At 41.3% G+C, this 19,827-nt stretch overlaps 2 protein-coding genes across 2 annotated transcripts in view; both read left to right on the top strand.

Annotated features, from left to right (window-relative positions):
- Window positions 1-19,827, top strand: part of LOC309437038 (carbonic anhydrase 3-like) — a 143,485-nt gene that overhangs the window by 69,361 nt on the left and 54,297 nt on the right. The window lies entirely within an intron of this gene.
- LOC309437037 (carbonic anhydrase 2) lies at window positions 1,382-18,679 on the top strand. Its single transcript, XM_082046895.1, has 7 exons — window positions 1,382-1,574; window positions 2,120-2,317; window positions 11,795-11,913; window positions 13,385-13,477; window positions 14,238-14,300; window positions 15,306-15,461; window positions 17,812-18,679. The coding sequence occupies exons 1-7, from the start codon at window positions 1,541-1,543 to the stop codon at window positions 17,929-17,931; spliced, it is 783 nt and encodes a 260-aa protein (XP_081903021.1). The 5' UTR covers window positions 1,382-1,540; the 3' UTR covers window positions 17,932-18,679.

Raw genomic sequence — 19,827 nt, 5'->3', positions numbered from 1 at the left:
TCCCATTGCTGTTCTACATCATGTATGCTACAGTCACTTACCAATAGCTTCTGGGTGTACAGTTTACTTTCACATTTCCATTTTGTGGTTGCTAAACCATCTTTAGTAGAGGCATGCAAACGTGAGAGAACACACTATTAATCAGTAATAAACTTCAAATACTTTGTGCTTATATTCAAAAGGGTCTGAAAAATGCCTTTAATTTTCGTAGGTAATTTCCCAGCTTGTTCTTTTTGCCATGGGCAACAGCAACCACATTGTATTAATAGACTTTGCACACATCCCCCCCCCGGCTTAAATAAAAAAAACATACATTTTACAATGCTGAATGTAAATGAGGGAGTCGTACTGGTGGTGTTACTCTAGATGTACGATGATCTCGCAGACAACAGAATTGAGACCCCTGTGGTTGATTTGCAACACAATAAAATTAAAAGCATGTTTGAATAAACCAACTCCATAAAAAAAATTGGGGTGAATTAATAGAGTGTCACTGCTATACTAGAAATTGCTCAGAAGAAGAGGACACAAAAGCATCTAAAAAGGATCACTGTAAATCCAGTTACACAGGAGTTGTTTCTGCAGCCCCAGTGCTGCGCGGGGACCCTGGGCTGGGTTCAGCCTCTGCCAGGGGTTGTCGAGGTCCGAGCCTTCCTGTGCTGTGATCAAACACCGGAGTGTTGAGCAACAGTAAAACATCTAAAATATGTATTGCTCAATTTTACTCTTGCAAGTCCGTCCTCGGGAGTGGTGCTTTAACCGCTCTCACAGTATTGTCTAGATGTTAAGAAGGAATATAAGCACAGCTGAACCTCCTGCCTTTCCCGAAAGTGATTGGGAAAAAAAAAATCCCAATAAGCAATGAAGTCGTTACTCTTCCGACGCGTCACCAGAGCTTCCCCCGGCTGCGTTGATCCCCGCCCCCAAATCCTTGTTAATCCCTTCCCAAACCCGGCTCACAAGCACCCTGGTGGCGCGGCAGGGTGCAGGCGCAGCCCCCGAACGCCCCCCGCGGAACGGCTACCACGGCAGCCGCGCGGTTCCCCGCAGCCCCGGCAGGGAGCAGCAGGGGAGCGCGGGCCGGGCCCTGCACACGCACGTACGCGAACACCCACACCCGCGCACGGACGCGTGTAGCCGCCGCCGCCCGCGCCGCACCGGCTCCCGCCGCGCTGCCCCCGGCCCGCCAGCGCCTCCCAAGGTCACAGCGCCCCGCGGAACGGCCGGACGCCCGCAGGTGCGCAATGGAGGCGGGGGCACGGAGGGAGGGGCGCACGGCCGCCCCAACCGCGCCGCCCGGCTCCCGGGGGCGCTGCCGGCCGGGCCAGCCGCAGCTCCGCGGCCGCGGCGGATCGCGGGTTATAGCGGCCGCTCTCTCCGCCCCCAGCGGAGTCTCCCTCCGCCCCCACCCGCGTTCTCCACCCCTTTCTCCGGCCGCGGAGAAGGGCATGGAGTTGGCGGGAGCCTATAAAAGCCCCTGAGAGCGCGCTGGGGCCACCGCGCTGCGACAGCCTCAGCGGACACCGGCGAGCCGCGCACCATGTCCCACCACTGGGGTTACGGCAGCCAGGACGGTGAGTGCCGGTGGGTGCGGGGCTCCGGCCGGCGCCGTGCGGAACATGTGCCGGCGGGTGCCCGGGACGTGCCCGCTGCGCGTCGCACCGAGCCCTTGCCCGGAGCGGGAATGAGCTCGGTGGCGCTTTTATTTTTTTTATTTTTTTTCTCTTAACCTTGAGATGCCACCTGCGCCCTCGCAGCGAGCCAGGCGCGCCGCACGACTTGCCTGGAGCATCTTCTGCGTTCCTACCGACATTCCTTTACTTCAGCGCAAGGAAGAGGGGAGGACGGGGCGCTGCTCCACCAAGACGGGGTGGCCTCTAGAAGGACTCCCCGATAAAACCCCAGCCTCCGAGGCTCAGAGACTGCCGGGTCCCTGCCTGGGTCCCCAGGTGGGATTTCCCCCGCCTGTGTTGCCAGTCCCGGCAGCCCGCATAGATGGTACATTTATTGAGGGCTGAGACTGGTGTTAAAACATCCCGGTTTCTAGAGTCAGGGTTAACATTTCTATACCCCAAGCTTCGTGTCATTTCCCACCGAGCTGCTTTACACTCTCTTGCAGGACCCGCTCACTGGCACGAACACTTCCCCATCGCCAATGGAGAGCGCCAGTCCCCCATTGATATTAGCAGCAAGTCCGCCAAGTACGACTCCTCTCTGAAGCCTCTCAGCTTCAGCTACGATGCCAGCACGGCCAGAACCATCGTCAACAACGGGCACTCCTTCAACGTGGAGTTCGATGATTCTTCTGACAAGTCAGGTGAGAGACCTTGTCTGCGGGTGCAAGGATGGAGATGGGAGAAACTGCTACTAACTCCATTACTGAAGTCTCTACTGGGGGCATAGGTGTTTTTAAAGACAAAAGAATAACACAGTGTTTTGGCTTCAGTAAGGTCAGGATTTAGCCCTTAGGGTTCAGCATCCCCCATGGCTCCTTTAGATGAGAAGAAAACTGAGCTCCCATGAAAAGAAAACTAAGCCTATCTGGGCAGTTTTGAGCTGCCCTGCTCTGAACTTGAGTAAATTGCTTTATTTTTGTTTTAGTCAGAAGCATTTGGATAAGTGCTCAGCTGTGGGGAAAAAAAAAAAAGGTTATTTGACAAGAACACTTTTAGGCATATATTAGCTTAAGCTACGGACCAAATTATTGAAAGAAGAGGCAAAATACATGATAGGAAGACATTGGTCTTAGAATAACAAGGGATTGCAGTTAACAACTTGGAGTAGAAATAGTTTGGAAATAGTTTCTTTGGTTATCAAAATATTATTTCTTATTTCTGAAGCCAGTATGCTCCCAGGTTAGTACAGAAACAGAGGAATGATCAGAAAATACCTCTTTGTTCTGTAATTTAGAAAAGTGTTCTTTCTGACATTTCTGGACTCTGGGCTTTCTCGATAAAGATGATACATCTGGTACATTCCTACAAAGTCTGCTAGCAGGTAGTTGTTCCACAGCGTTCATCGTACTGTATGGTGAAATGAGGCACTGAGTTCTGCAAACCTTTTACTAATCCTTTCTGAAAGGAATGAAGAGATGGAATCCAAGCCACAGTTGCAACAATGGTTTTGTAGATTTGTAGCTGTAGTTTTTTATCTGTCTGGATTTGCAGAAATCATCACCTTACAACAATGACTGTGCCTCTATTTTTAATTTAGACAGGAAAACCAATCCCATTGTAAGTCACTGTCTTCTCCAGACGCTGCCTGATTTAACTTGCTTGAGCAAGTGCCCTGTTTTTCCTAAGCGTTTTGTTGGCAATGTCATTTAGAGAATGGTGCTGAAAACAAATCATCATCCATTCCTACTAAAAATGTGGGGGTTTTGCAGATAATGTAATGTAACAGTATGACAGACATTCAGTGTTGTACTAAGAAATTGACTTTGCATTTTAATTACAGTCTTTATACTGAACAATACTAAGTGGTCATCTCTAAGTGTTCACAGTCATGTAAATGCACATAGGTATAATTGATACTGAACATCCACATTAATATTTTTATTGTTATAAAAGGAAAAAAGTATTCTGACTGCTTAGTTTTTCTAGAGCACTGAGGAGCTGAACGCATAGGCATTAAGTGTCATAGGCAATAAGGTAAATTATTCAGAGTACAAAAGAAGGGATTATGTTTTCACCAGATACATAGGAGTCTCTCACTGAGCCCAAAGGAAACAGGTTCAAGTCCTCACAGTATAACAAAACTATTATGTTTTCCTTCTGTGTGTGCGTAAGTTTGGAAAGACTGAAAAGTAGCCTGGATTTGGTAACTTGGGGGGGAAAAATGGCAGGAATAATAATTTAAAGAAATGTCTGTAGGAAGAATGATTTTTGAGAACTCGGCGCAGAACCGGAACATCTGTGACAGGGATCCTCTGACAGGCAGTGACACAGCTTCAGAGTGGGAGGGTAGGAGATGCGAGTAGCTCTATAATCAGAAACTGATTATTCTTCAGAAAAAAAACATTAAACAGATATCTATGAAGCCAGGTAAGTGTGGATCCTTCAGTATCATGCTTCCTATTAAAAACTACAGTGCATAGAAGCTACCTGGCAGCACACGAATGGCTTCATTTGTATGCAGTTAACTAGGTAACCTACTTTCCTTACACAAAATAGAGATGTCTTTGACTTGACTCTGCTTGATTCACTCCTGACTATAATGAGTGCACCAAATTCTTGGTTAGACTGTGCAGCATTCACAAGGAGAAACTATAGGAGATAGGTGATGTGCTGATATGTTTTACAGAAGACAATGGAACAAAATCCTGTAAATACTTCCCACAGGCTGCAGTGCGTGTTCCTATGAGCTGTCCCACATGCAGTAATGAATTATCTGTGGTAGTAGGCGCAACATGAAGTAATAAGATCATTGTGTGTTATTACTCATGTCTTTAAGATTATTCACAAGCAAAGAAGTAGATCCATTAATTAAGAATCTTCAGGCTCATAACTAATGACACTGAAATAAATTGAACAGCCATTCTAGGTATTAATGTCTGTTTGATTCTTGCTTTTTAAGGTATGCAAAATGATTTCTTGCAATAAAAAAATACAGGTAGTGATAGTATGGTAAAAATAGGTAAGAAAGCTAAAATTCATGTTCGGATAAAACTCTTTGAAAGTAGTTGCTACTTATTTCTTTGATTCAACAAATAAGTTATGTGAATACTGTTGGTCACAAGTAACAACAAGTAGATATCAGAATAATCAAAATTTTGATGTAAAATGTTCTTCCTGAAATTCCCATATTTTCTCTTAGAAAAGGTTTCTTTTATCTTGTGTCCTTGCAGTTTTTGGTATATTTTCTTGACTTCTTTGTAGAAACTGAATAGTGAACTTCCTCTTCCAGTTGCTGCTTTGTTTCTCTTCTAATTCAGTTCTTTCAGTTGCTTTCTTAGTTCGCATGTCCACTGTCTTTTAATAATGGTGAAAGTTCAAGTATTTGTAGACATTAATCTTGAAAATTTTTACAATTTAAATAAAAACATTTATATTATAAAAGTGTCACTAGGAATGAAACTACAAGTTCATTCAGTCTTGTATGCCAGGATCTGTCCTTGCACATATGAGTGAAGCAAATGGTGCTGATAATCATTAAGTTATAATAATGCACCTTATTTTAAGAGCTTAATAGCAAAAGAATGTCTCATTAAGGGTACTTATTTTATCATATTAAACACTTTATAGGCTGCTGTAAGGCCATGTGTATCGTTTCACCCACTTTGGAAGACAGAAATAAGCAGGGACTTCTCAGAGCTGTAAAACCACAGGAAGTGACTTTGCTCAAAAAAGCCTCCAGACCCCAAAAGAAGAATTTGTAACATACTTAAAATGTGTTCTCTATGTTAAGTTTCGCAGAAAACTTTTCAGAATTCACCTGAAACCTGAAACTGAAATAGGAAATTCTCACAGCGGTAGGCGTTTTATTTTGTGTTTTCTAATCATGAGTATGATGAACTTATAAAAGGAGGAAGTCAATCAGCAATTAAAGTATTCCATAACGAGAATGTTAAAATGTAGCATTTTAGCTGTGGAATCTGATAGAAGTAGATTGCCGCTGTGGGGTAAGGCTCTAGAGGCATTACTGAATGTGCTGGTAATTTCTGCTGGTGGACAAGTCTCTTAGTTATTTCATTTTTCTTTGCTGCTGCTGAGCTAGAGATACGTTTACTTGGGACTTGGTCTTGGATTTTAATACTGACACTTCTGCAGATATTCAGTCATAGTAGAACTTTAAAATTATGAGGAGACCCAAGGAAATGTAACTATGTTGACCTTGTAACTAGCACCCCTTGGGAGACTTTCAGTAGTTATAATCAAATATATTACACAATTTTTCCTATAATTGTGTATACATATTAATGAGGAAGCTTCAATTGTCTTGAATTATGACTCGCTGTAAACAAACCAATTTATTTTCTTATATGTTATTCATTGCAGTAGCATTGCTTGGTTGGCAGTGAGTTACTCTGAAAGTTGTGCCACTTGCTATTTTCCTACAGTTCTGCTTCAGCAGGTAAACTGAGGAAGAAACGCAGGTCTGCTGTCCTTAAGGCACAACTTTTAATCCAGTCACTGCTACTGGGCTATTCTTAGGTTTCCCAGCTCTGAAGGTGTAATATTACCTATGCCAGAATAATATTACATGTTATCAGTATACAGTCAAGGATCAAAGGTCCACAATGCAGTATAGCCTAAGCAATGTGTTGCCTCTTCAGAATCGTAAATCAGGGAACTGATTGCTTATGGCTTATGGGGACTGCAATCAGACACGTGTCCACGTGTCACAAGTACCTTTGTGCGCCGGCTGACTAGAAAGTCAGAGGTCACAGAGGGTGTGTGATCATCAAGTCATTTCTCTAGTGAACCGGGATCACCAGAAGCTGCAAAGCCTATGAGAGCAGGTGAGTGGAGTGTCGCTCTAGTGCTTCCAGGAACGGGGAAGGAAGATGAGGGGGCTGGAGGTCAGTCCTGCATGTTTCAGACCTTTTCTTTGCAGAGCCCAAAAGTGCACTTCACTTACATCAGCTTTTTATTTTTTTTAACATGCAACTTCCGAGCAGAAATTTGACATGGATTGTGCATTTTAAGAACCATGGCAGGGTCCTCCTCTTCTTCCAAATTCCTTCTCTAGAGGTGCTTTTAGTGCAAATCAGGAGAAACAAGTCAGCTGTTACTAGCTAGGGCCACTTGGAAAAGCTTATTTTTAAGATGCAGTGAAGCTGGGTGTCAGATGCCACCAGGACTACTCTTTCCAGTCTGAGCGACTGCTGAGTACTTAGAGGCAATACTCACACCTTGAGTTTGTTCATCCTTCATTAGATCTCAGCATAGTCTGAGCACCATGTCCAATACACAATTTTCAGTACTGTAAGCAGTTATTACTGTAGTAATTAAGCTGTTAATTACTTTTAAGAGAATCTTAATGTTCCAACTCAGCTCTTAAAAAGTCGTTGTCAGCTCATGCAGGGTGAAACATGAGGACTAAAGGTGCTGTCCTGTGTCCCTGATCAGCCTTCCAACTCACAGACAATCTCCATTTAAGAGACTACATGAGAGATAAATTGCACTGGTCCCAGGGAGCAGGAGGAAAGTCGATAACCTAAATAGCTTCGTCTCCTTAAGCAGGTCAGAGTCTCTCTGGCTGTTACCCAGTCTGGATGAAATAGTTCAACTGGGGTGAATCAGAACCACTGACCCACTGCCACTGCACACGTCTGCAGACCTGCTGCATTTTGGCAGATGTTTCATTCTGGCCTATCTCTGTGGAACATCCCTGTTGCCTTATCAGGCTAACCCTCTGGCAAGGTCAGAGTAGGTTGTGGTATTTTTTTTCATATGAGATATCAATTACGTTTTTTTTCCTTCCGGTGAAGCCAGTTACAGATGTCTTCTACAAGTATGATCCCTACAGTTCAGTGCTTGTGTGCTGCCTTGCTCTCCTGCTTGTCTTGATACAATGTCCTAGGAGGAATGTCTGATAGAGATAACATAAAGAAGGAAACATTTCATAAAATGTGATGCTCTGTGCTCTACGTTTCACAGAAGTGGCAGCTCACCCTAACTGAACTCCTCAGTCTGTGAGACTGGGAAGCCCATTCTTGCATAAGAACACAAGGCTAATCCCTGAGCATCCTCATAAGAGCCTTTTTCGTGCCATTAATAGTGCATGGTGCTCAAGGCTTTTTTTTTCCTCAAGTAATGCTTCGTCTACTTTGTCTCCTCAAGGCCTGCTTGCTATCATTCAGATATCTGTGTGTACATAAAAGCTTACACAACATTAACATTTATGTATATACTGTTTATATATTTATCTACACACATACCTACAACGTCATATACATGTGCGTATCTACTGTAGGCCAATACAAAAATCATGGCTTTTTGCCAAAGCAATGTGTGTGCAAGCCAGCTGTCCTCAAAGGTAGATGCTTGAAATGTCCTGCTGCTAGGTGTTTGTTTGGTGGTACTTCAATTAGAACTAAATTTCTGAAGTTTTGAGGTCAGGCCATCCATCGTGCTGTAGTGGACCCGTTGTTTCAGCTTCTGGAAGGAGCTTTTGCTGTCAGTGGTTTCCATTTGAAGAACATTTTCTCATTCTGCATTTTCTCAGAGCGATAGAGTAGTATTTTTTCTTACTATGCTAATTTGTATGACAGGATTTCATTCTGCCTCATGAAACTACTTTGTAGTTCAGCCATTTTGATTACTTCGTTGACAGGTTTATTGCCTTGATGACATTTATTAGTCATGTGCTCCATAGAGAGAGAACATCCCACAGGACCTAACTAAATAACAGTAATTCCATGGTTTTGCTGTGAAAGTTTACACATGTGGATTCTGTTGCTCCCTGATAAAAGGTATGAAGTGGGCCACAGTATTTTTTACGAAGCTGTTCTGTTCTACGTGGGAAAGGTAACTACCCAGTGACTTGCCTTTACACAGAACTGTGAAGTTGTGTGGCCTCAGTAAACAGCCGGCCCAGATGCAGCAGATTGGCCTTTCATTTCTCTGTGGTTCCAAGTATCCTAAAAAAATGTAATGGAGACAAATCTAGTTCACCTTGTTTATTCAAGAAACCCCACACAGTTCATGTGATTGCTTGACTTTCCAAATGAGCTCTGGTAATATTTATTTTTACCTAATTTAGAAGATATGAGATCATTTAATATACGGTGCAATGTAATTACTGGGTGTTACTAGTGTAACTTCTTCAGTAAAGGGTAGAAGTTTGAAAATAGTTACTATTTCTAATCTAAGTAGCTCCGAATTCATCTCACTGTAGCTTTTCAAGTATCTGTAAAATAGAAAAAAAAGTTTTGTTTTTAAGTTGTCATCTTGGGCTGTTACACATCTATGGAGACCAGGTTACTGACGTAGATTGTGTTGAGAAGGATGAAACTGTAAGAAAATAATGTGGTTTCCAGGTTGGCTTGTGCTGTCTTCACCTTGCATCTGAAGCTGTGTTATATCACAAATGGGAGCACAGCTATGTAGTTGTTTCCAGGATGGTGTGCATGAATACTGATTTCAAAAAGGAAGTGAGCTAATGATGAGGTGCTCAAATGTAGATCAGAATTTTCCCATCCTTCAAAAAATGGGGATGGAAAGGCTGGACGTGTGTCATCAGTGTGGCCTGAATCTGTGCTTGTGTCTCATGGGACAAGGATGGGGAAGTTCCCGGTAGGAAGTTGCTCTGATTCTTGATGAACTTCTACTTTGCAAAAGCTGTTACTGTTTATTCATGGTTTAAAAAGCTTGTGCTAGGAAAAAAAAAAATGAAGCTCTAACATTTCTACTTTGCCTTTTAAGTTTAATTTTAAATCTTACTTCTTTGGAAGGGCTGAGAACTATTAAAAAAATAACTGCTTAATGTAGGCTAGAACAAGAAGGGCTGTTCTGTAATTAAGCCTGCTGAATTTGTATTCATTTACACTAATCTAATTATTACTTTCTTTGAATGCTCTGCTATGAGTCAAAATAAGCTAGTGCTGGATTTGAGAACCGCAGAATGAGAAAAGTAAGCGAAAACTGCAAAGAGATTTTTTTTGTGTATCTTTTGAGTTTTATGAGACTGTAGCAAACTGTGTAGAGAAATAACACTGCAACTGGATTAAAGAAGATTGCATGGTTCTGCTTTTAAGCATGCTTTCCATTGATTAATAATGGCAGACTAACCTGTGCCGTGCTAATGCTTTCTGAGGTTGGGGAATGGTGGAGCCTCAGTCCATTTGTACCTGTGATGAGCAGCAAGTCGATTAGTCGGAGGAACTGAAACACTGCAACTCCATTACATTATTTTTAAATTAATCACAATATTGTGTGGATTAAATGATTTTGCATCTGTAAAGACATAGCAAACTCATTTTCAAAAGGGACTAATGCACATTCACAGTCGTCGTTCTGAGAAAAACTATTCTGATTCGTAGTCCTGTGCTTGAAACAATTATGCTTCTTGGCAACTAGCACACAAAAGTAGAATAAGAAACATAAAAGTAGAATAAGATATGTTCCTATTTAATTACTTTAAGTAGCCATTCTTCTTTGTGTCACATAGCTTGGCAGTAGGTAGGGCAAGTCTTGGTCTCTTGGCTGTTCAGTGCTGGCTACAGTATCGGAAATTACAAAGACTGCACTGGAACATATATTCACATTTTTCAAAGAGAAATACATGTTGGGAGGCTTCTAAATATATTTACCAAAGAAGGAGCCCCAGGCAAATTAAATTTTTCCACTGAACCCAAATTTTGCATGTGTAAGACACACCAGTGAAAATGAATGTATTTCATATATATCTTATTTAATTGTCATGTATTCTGGTTTTCTTAGTCAAATCCTTCTCACCTTATTGCCAAGTATCCATGGCTGTTGTTGTCCGTGCTTGCACAAAAACAGAATTTTCCAAGCCTGAACAGACAGTGACCTCTTCCTGTCTGCATTTGACGTATATTTTCACATGTGCACGTATTGTGATAGTGTCTAGACTAATTGCAGACTGAGAGGAAAGCATCTTTACTCCACAGAACCATTTTGTTTGTGGCACATACACAGAGCACACTTCCATATATGTTATATCTGATGTCAACACTCTTCTGTCACTTTATTGTATATATGTATTTATGTGTTTTGAACTCTAAGATATAACTTCAAATTACATTTTAAAGTATTTTTATTTTTAAATATTAACATCTTAAAGAATTAATTTTGAATTTAAGATGTTTAGCAACAGAAAACCAAAAAACAAAAACAAAACACACAGACCAGTGTGAAACCTTGCTCTAGTAACTAAGATAAATAGCTCTATTTACTAGAACTATTTGTTATTGTTCTGTGCTTTATGCTGCACTGGCGGAGACATTGTGCTGTGAGCATTTTGCGGTAATAGGGCTTGATCCTGCATATCGTAATGGTGGTTGGTCACAGTTTAAGTGCAAGGTTAAAACTAATAAGCAGAGTGAAGGAGCTCAGGGGAACTTGCTCTGGTATAATTGAAAGTGCGGCTGGGCACTCCGCTTACAGGAGTCCCATGGCAGCAGTAATGTCAGACGGTGGAGGGCATAAGTAAACACCTCATTTCCAATCCATATTTTTAAAAATCTGCCTCTGTGGGTATTGTCATTCTCACCATCATTATTTTTAAACTCATTCTTGAGGAGTGAAGGATGGGAGGGACAAGCGATGTGAATTCACATCTCTGCAGTGCCTTGCCCTGTGCCTGGGCACTTGGACTTGCTGCAGCTAACAGGTGTTTTGCTTTAATTTGGAACCAAAAGCATTTCACTCAGTCCAATCCACCACAGGATTTGCAGGATTAAGGCCTAAATGGATAAAGAGTCTAAAATGAAGGGACGGAGTACATTAGTAAGTGAAAGATGATTTGTCCTTCAGGTGCACTTTGATGGAGTAACTGTATTGGGGGTCTTACAAAGCCTGTTGGCCTTTTTTATTTGGTGACAGAAAAGTTACATCCTTAGCTCTGTCCTCATCACCTGTGATATTAGCATGCCTGTTAAATTGCTGATGAGACATTCTAAAGTCACTTATGTTTTTTACACATTTATTACTGATTTTGGCATATTGCAGCAATGTACCATTGAGGATGATCTGGAGCAGCATGGCCGCATGCAGAGCAATGAACTGTAACTCATTTGGAAGACTTGAGGTGGATGTTCTTGTTTGAAGTGAGACTCCACAGCAGAGGTTATGGGAGATGCTAATGGAGGCTCTTTGCTTTGCAGTGCTGCAAGGAGGAGCGCTGGATGGGGTCTACAGGCTGGTGCAGTTTCACATTCACTGGGGATCCTGCGAGGGCCAAGGGTCTGAGCACACCGTGGATGGTGTGAAGTATGATGCAGAGGTAGGTTGTGCTTTACCTTCAGTCTTTTCTGTATAATGAATATATATTTATTTAAAAACAAAGCACAACAAAAACAACAACAAAAAAAACCCACTATGATAGCAACGTCTCTACACATCTTCATAGGGCAAGACATTATGGGGGTTACCACATAACATTTTGGTACAGTGCCACCCCAGGACCTATTCCCTGCAGCAGCAGAGGTTAGAATTGGAGGACTTTTGTATTGTGGTGTTTTTGTTTGTTTGTTTGTTTTCAGCTACTTCATATCAAAGAAACTACAGAAGTGGAAAAATCCACATCTATTATCCCTGTGTTTTTCCCTGCTTTCTCGATGACTCATGAGAACGATGAAGAAATAGAATCACAGCACCTTTGTACAGGCACATCCACTTTCCTGGCTTCAATTTTTAACATCAGAGACATTTAGATAAAAAATAGGATAATTTGGGGTCAGACCCTTTAATCTTTTGGTAGCAAAGAAGCAAGGGGAGCTGTGAAGAGGGCAGAGAGCAAAGTGAGACCTTGCAGGCACTACCTGTGATATTCTCAGGACTCCAGATGTCCCTTGGGCCACTTAAGACTGTATTATAGTCTCATTACAGAAATTAAGTGACTTCATTGCCTTGCATCCATTTCTTTGTCCCCGGTTTGGAAATCTACCTCTGGATGCTGTGACAGACTTTTTTTTAACCCTTTCATAAATGCACGTTGACTGAACAAATCTGTCATTTGCATTGACAGATAAAAGAAATGGCCCCACAAATTCATTTGCTCTGGTGCTTTATCATGAGATAAAGTAGCCTTTGTGTTATGAGAAACTTTCCATTGCCTGACATCTCTTCATAGATCCATGATTGCTTGCTTGACTTGACTTGCAGATATAAGGAAACAGCCAGATGAACTTCATTTTTTATTTCTGAGTTATTTCTAATTAAAGCAACATCCTGGCTAATGTGACCTGGAGATTTATTTAATATTTTTTTAAAAGGGTTTCCAGAAAAGGATGGAATGTTTTTTTAAAACTCTCTAGAATGCAGGTCAGATCTGTAGTTAATGCCTCTTCTCCTTAACACTGGACAATTGTGTCTTTCAGTGTTGATAAGAACTCCAGGATTCATAGCAGTAAAATCCTGCAGTCTACATGCAGGAAAAACTCAGGGTGAAGATAACAGGAGCTTCACCAGACTAAAAGCAGAATGATACAGCCACAGTTTGCATTTAAAACTCATCTGGGAATAAGAGTGAGAAGCAAAATAAAATGCATGACAGAAAACTCTTTGCATAAATAAGACTTGAAAGTAGATGAATGATTCAACAAATTCTTAACTGTACACAAAAGTTTTTAAATCTCAGCAGTAAAACAACATCTGCTCTTAATGTTTAATAAATTACTTCCCTGCATCCTCATTTGTAAGATCTTATGGATGGAATATCATCTTCATAGTGCTTATTATTTTCTTGCTCCTAGCTCCATATTGTTCACTGGAATGTAAAATATGGTAAATTTGCTGAAGCTGTGAAGCATCCTGATGGTTTGGCTGTGGTGGGCATCTTCATGAAGGTTAGTTAAACTTTTGTATTATTTGGATGAGTCCAGGATGTTCATTGTGTTGCAGGAGGACCTAAGGGCCTAAAATATAGAGTAAGGCAGCATTACGTTATACCGCATAAACCTATAGCAAGCCAGCTGGTGCTACAAATTCTTGACTTTCTATAAAAATTGTACACCAGCAATGGAGTATGGCTGCCATCCATCATTGTGGTGACCCTGGAGCAGCACTTGCCTTCATCGTGATGATGGCGCTGCCATAGCCCTTGCCAATGAAAGGTGATGCACGTAACTGACAAAGTTATGTGTGTATGAATCTGCAGTAGGACCAGCCTAAATAACACCTATTTTCCCTTTCCTGTCATCGTTAAATGTCCAGAGCATTTTGTCTTAGTGGAATTGTCGTCACAGATGGTTGGAGAAGGTGATTGTGCCCCAGCAGTCTGCACTCTGTCCTGGCCTCACTGTATTTTATTAGGAGGGTGACTTCCATGAAAAAAAGAACAACTCAAGTCCAAAAATAAATCCACATATCGAAAATGAAAATATCTTCATTCTGTCCAGTGTCCTTGGCTGACCCATTTGTGCTGATTGTCAACTGGCATGATTTTACAGAGACAATTCCAGTTGCTTTTGCTGTAATATTCCTGTTATGTAATGAAATGGTGCAGGGAAAATGTGCTGTAAAATGTTTCCTTGACAGCTGTATCAGAAAGCTAAACATATCATGAGAGTGCATGGTTATTTTCTTTTCATATGGTTTGTATTACAGGTAGGAAATGCCAAGCCTGAAATACAGAAAGTTGTGGATGCTCTGAACTCCATTCAAACCAAGGTAATATTTGCTGTCTCTATTGATTTACACCAATCCCAACTGTGCTGTTGTCTTCTCCAGAAAGTGGATTATTTACTTCTTCTCAGTCTACTACATGTACAGAAGTAAAATAAATCATCCTGCCATCAGTGTTAACGCTCCTGTAATCTTAAATGCAGAAGAGATTGAAATGAAGTTGCGGTACAGGGCAGGGAATACTAGGAATGGTGATAATTTCTGTGACTATGTTTCTCTGTCTTGTAACTGCATTTAAACCTATAGGGTAGGACTCAGTGTCTGAATCTAAATTATTCTGCCAGGTGCCCTTTCTGGTCAGTGGTGACAGATGCAGAATGCACTTCCCCTCATTTCTGTGTCTGTGGGATAAATTTTGTTTCTCCTCTTGGCTATTTCTAGACATAGTCCAGATAAATTTGATTGGGAGATATAACTCTTAGGAAAAAAAAAGCCTTTCTGTAATTTAAACATCGTGAAGTGTGTATGTGGTCTTAATGAGCTGAGTAATGAGAAATGAAAAGTACTTCCTGAGTAATTAGCTACCTTCATAGTGGGTAAAGGACTGTCCCAATGAGAAATGTGGGCAGGAAAAATAAGAGAGGACAGTGTAGTTTTATTTTTTATCAGGCTTCCTTTGAGGTGAAATGGATGTTGCCATTTACTGCAATGGACTCTCAAACAGATCTCCCAGGTTCTCTATTTCAGTGTACATGGCATCTGAAAAATTGTTCCTTCAAGTGGGGTCAAATTGTATCTCTAGGAGCAAGGAGCATAAATTCAATATTTGAAATGATAAACAGTGTCTTCAAAGTCTTGAGACGTAAGATGTATGTTACTGAAAGTCTTTAACCTGAGGGTGCTGTAGGAGACACTCAACACTACACGCCAAACTAAATTTCTGCCTTGCTCCAAACATGAAGTTTCCCATAGAAGTTTTTATTACTGCAAGCCCAGCGTGTGTATGTGATCTCTCCCCTGACGTTAGCCCACCTGCTCTCTTTATTGTAGGGGAAGCAAGCTTCCTTCACAAACTTTGACCCCACTGGGCTGCTTCCTGCGTGCAGAGACTACTGGACATACCCTGGCTCACTGACCACCCCACCATTGCTTGAATGTGTCGTCTGGCATGTTCTGAAGGAACCCATCACTGTCAGTCCCGAGCAGGTAGGTCTCCAATGGATGGTGCCAGCAGATGTGTTCCAGGGTCATATTGATTTCTGTGGTTCAGCCCTCCTGCTGAGCCATGGAATGTCTGTTTCTGTTACTGCACAGCTGTGCAGGGCAGTATGTCCTGCATATTATGTCAGAAATATATATCTGAAGTGGTTATGGTTTTCTGGTAGGACTCCACTTCTATGCATGGAGGTAGAACTTGCTGTAAATTCTAAGGCTGTCCTGCATTTGTGGACACAGTCCAGGGAAAATTTGGGGGGGTTTAAAAATTTAATCAGGCTTTCCAGATAACATGGTTAGAGCTGCCATATAGTAAAAATGTGGGAAATCCGTAGCACCCTTGAAAGGACCATTTGCATATGCAGCGTTTGCTTGACATGTATTGTGAGCATCAGCACGTTTGCTGTACATGGACACATCACTTATCTGGGTGTACTTGCCCTGAAAATACTGTGTTTTACCAAGCATCTGAAGAACATCTATTCTGCATCCACGGTCACAGTAGACCTGTAGTTGGTTTGTCGATCTTCCAGCATTTCCAGGACACAGAGCTCATTTTACAAGTCCTATTCAGCCCAGAACAGACTGGGAAGTCCCACGCAGAGTTGTGACAATCCTAACAAAACTGCCTTGTTTGGAAGAGAGAAAACTTGCAAATTCCAGAAGTCTGCTGCCTGTAAAAATGCTTTATTCTGCTGAGCAGCTTGAGGAGGACAGAGCCTTCCTAGCAGAAAGGCGATTGTGCAGATTAAATCAGTCCTGGCCGTAGCTTTCTGCACCATCCATTAATGAAATTGCATAGAGGCAAGATTCTATCCTCGGGTTCCCATCTGTGCGCTTGGGAGATAAAAATAGAATCTAGAGCCTATAAATATAAACTAACCCTGAAGGGCTTTAGTTTACCCTTCAAACTCTTAAATCCCTTTTATCAATGGTAGATGTGCTAACAATATACACATAATTCTGGGGGTTTTATTCAGCTGATGTGAAAAAAGTGCAACTGAGCTGTAATAGGACTTAACGTAATAAAAGATAGAAAAAATGGCAAGGAAGAACTATTGGAAATAATAAAGTGGTAATTACCATTAATGAACTGCAAGGGAGCATGGAAGTTGACATGTGTACTTGTTCTAAACTGCTGGTATTGCTATTGATAGTCCAAGGTTTGCAAATATGGTTTTATTATAGGGCAGGAGCACATTCACCAAAATAGAGTTGTTTTTCCTACTACACCTACATTAACCACCTACAAGTGGTAAAAGACACCACTTGTTTCTCCCATACCCAACCCTCCATATTACCGTCAACGTTTCAAAAATGGATTTGGGATCAAAACAGTGTGTGTGGCAGCTTGCCTTTTCATTCCAGACCTGATCAAACAAGAAAACACAAAGCAGAATACTGACACTGGGTTTAAGTTGAACTGGTTTTCCAAAGATAGATAAAAGCTGGATATTACAACAGGGTGTAGTGAGCCTGTTGTCATTTGCTGTAGTGACACAGCAGTTCCTGGCAGAGGTTGAGCTCTGAACTTTATTCTGGTCAGTCCTGAAGGTGAAGTCTTCTCCTGGGCTGGTCAGTGCTGGGGGCTTTCCTCCTCAAATGAGGGGATGCCTGGCCTGCAGCCTGACTCATGAAATCTTGTATCCCACATACATATTTCTGTCAGCAGTTCCAGCTGTCTTTGTGAGATCATATTTGGGGTGACTTATTATTTTGACACAGTCTTTTTATTAGTTTTGCAGATGCCCACTTAAGACATAAGAGCTTTTATTACATCAGACTGTACAAACACTGATTTTTGGTTCAAGAACAAGCTCTAGAAGCTTGCAGGGTGCTACTATTGATGTGTAACAGTTTTCCCACTCACAGCATTTGAAAATCAAGATATGTTGAATGAATTTGTCTGCTTTAATTTGACCAAGAGTAAGGTCTTTTTTTTTTTTTTTTTTTTAATGTATCAACTGGACACAAAAAATGCTACTTTCTAAAGAGCCAAACCAGTACAACTTGCAAAGGATTCTGAAGGGTTTTCAATTCAGATCCAGATCAAGGACAAACAGCTCTTTGTGCACGGGGTTCAGAAAGTGTGTGCCTATGTCTTTGTGCTTTCTTAGTTCTTCTTGCTGGGATATTTTGTGGGCAGGAGAGCCTGTGTCAGGAGATGGTGTGTATGAAGTGCAGAGACACATGGCTGGACGGTGATACCATCTTGAGACCGTTCATTAGTGTGGGTGAAACTTTTGAGCTGGACCTGTGGCTGAGGCCCAAGGTGTATACCTCCGGTAGTCCTGCTGAAAGAAGAGCAGGCATTTAAGGATGTTTGTGCCTTTTTCCACAGATGTGCAAACTCCGTGGCCTTTGCTTCAGTGCTGAGAATGAGCCCGTGTGCCATATGGTTGACAACTGGCGGCCATGTCAGCCCTTGAAGAACAGAGAAGTCAGAGCTTCCTTCCAGTAACCTCAGCGCCAAGGCCATTAGAAGTTGCTGTGTTTGTGAGGAGCCCCTTTTGCTAAGCACAAATCAAACCTTTGCCGCGTGTGCCCTGGCAACATCTTGTTTCCCAGATTTGTTCTTTGTTTCTTTCACTTTGCATCTAAAAAGCCAGCTAATTAAATGTGAAAGGCTCTTGGCCAAATAGGAAAGGGTTCTTAAGGTGTGGGGTTGGGGGAGGTATTGAGGGGTGGCTGTGTGCATTTTGGTGACTATTACTGTGACTGACACTTGGGTATAACATGTCAAACAGCATGTTGGCTACTTGGGAGAGGATGTGAATAGTGAAATAAGCCATTTTAAGAAACCTCATCTGTTGGTGTAATAGCACACATAACTAACAATAACTTGAAGCTTTGTGAAAAGCACAGGAATACAGAATCTAGATATGCTTTAGGAAAAAAATGTATTTTTAGAAAGTAAAGCAAAATGAATATTGAGAATTAGAGTTCTTAGATTTTAAGAAACTGACATGTAAATATTTTTGAGACCGTTTTACATTTTTACCCATGTTATCAACAACCTTGACTATGTCTTAATAGTAGTATTGGATTTTTTTAATTAAAAATGTTCTAAGTTAAGTATTATCTCTAAAAGTTGTTATTACCATAGGAATAATACAAAATATCTTTTCATTGAAATAATATATGCTCTAATTTAAACAGGAAAATAATATTGTATTTTAGATAACTTCTCTAATAAATCTATACTTATATTTTTGCTTCCATGCTGTTATTTTACCTCAGGAAAGGAGTCACTAATCTGTTTGCATTGTTGCATATTAAACATAATTACTAAACATATAGTGTATTGGGAATTGGTTTCAATGACACTGAAGATGAATGCAAACTATATGGATATGTTAGGAAATTTTCTCTCAGTAGCTCTCTGATAGACAGCAGAAAGAAGTGTTAGTTTTCAGCAATCACTACAAATTATCATCAAAGCTGACTGCCTAAGAAAAGATCTGCTCACAAGAATTTTGAACTAAATCATACTGAAGAAAGGGCTTTTCCAAAGCAGTTTCTTGAACATTGCCCTTATGTGACAGCCCCAAAGCAAGGTGCCTCATCTTTATGCAGAACCTCTATTCAATCAGTTTCTCCAACTAGACCAAAGCTTTCAAGGCTGTGTCCCCAGCATTTGGGTTTTAGCCTCACAGTATCATATCATATATGAATGCTTGAAGCGCAAGATGTATTTTAAAATAAATCTTGCTGAGCAGACAACTTCAAATAACTTCTGTTGCTGGATCCTTACTAGCTGATTCCTTGTGTTTTCATGAACACATATGCACTAAACATAAATCTCTTTTAAATCCACAAGATCCGAACAATGCCATGGGGCTTCCTTCTCAGGCTTCTGGCTGCTGTGAGAAAAGCCATCTTAAAATCTCATTATAATCTCACTCTAATTTATAAAATACCAGTTGGGAAGCTGGGATCTTGAAATGTGAGAGATGGGAATGAGGCTTTCTCAGAGTGCATACATTTTCAGAAAACTTTGTCTGAAAAGCTGCCCCATTTAAAACACATCCCCCATCCAAAACAAAAACACCAGCCCCCAAAAGCAGAACAGAAAAACAAAGTGTTCCTTTGCCACGGGTCACTGAATGGAGCCGTGAAGGTACTTGTCTCTTCCTACAGCTGTGCTGACTAATTCGAGTTCTTCATGTTGAGTGGTTTGAATACTTCTCTGACCCACAGGCCTGAGTGCTAACATAAGTGTCCCCTAAACAATCCAAGGGAGGTTACACCTCTAAAATTAGTTATATAATGGATCCAATACAATGTGGCTTAAAGCTGTTGAAGCAAACCGAGAGGGAATGCTTTACAGAATCACAGGATGGCTGCTGAGGTTGGA

The sequence above is a fragment of the Streptopelia decaocto genome (assembly GCF_964273445.1).
Source record: "Streptopelia decaocto genome assembly, chromosome: 2".
Classification (NCBI taxonomy): Eukaryota; Metazoa; Chordata; class Aves; order Columbiformes; family Columbidae; genus Streptopelia; species Streptopelia decaocto.
The sequence above is the reverse complement of the archived record's forward strand: the minus strand, read 5'-3'. Positions and strand labels throughout refer to the sequence as shown.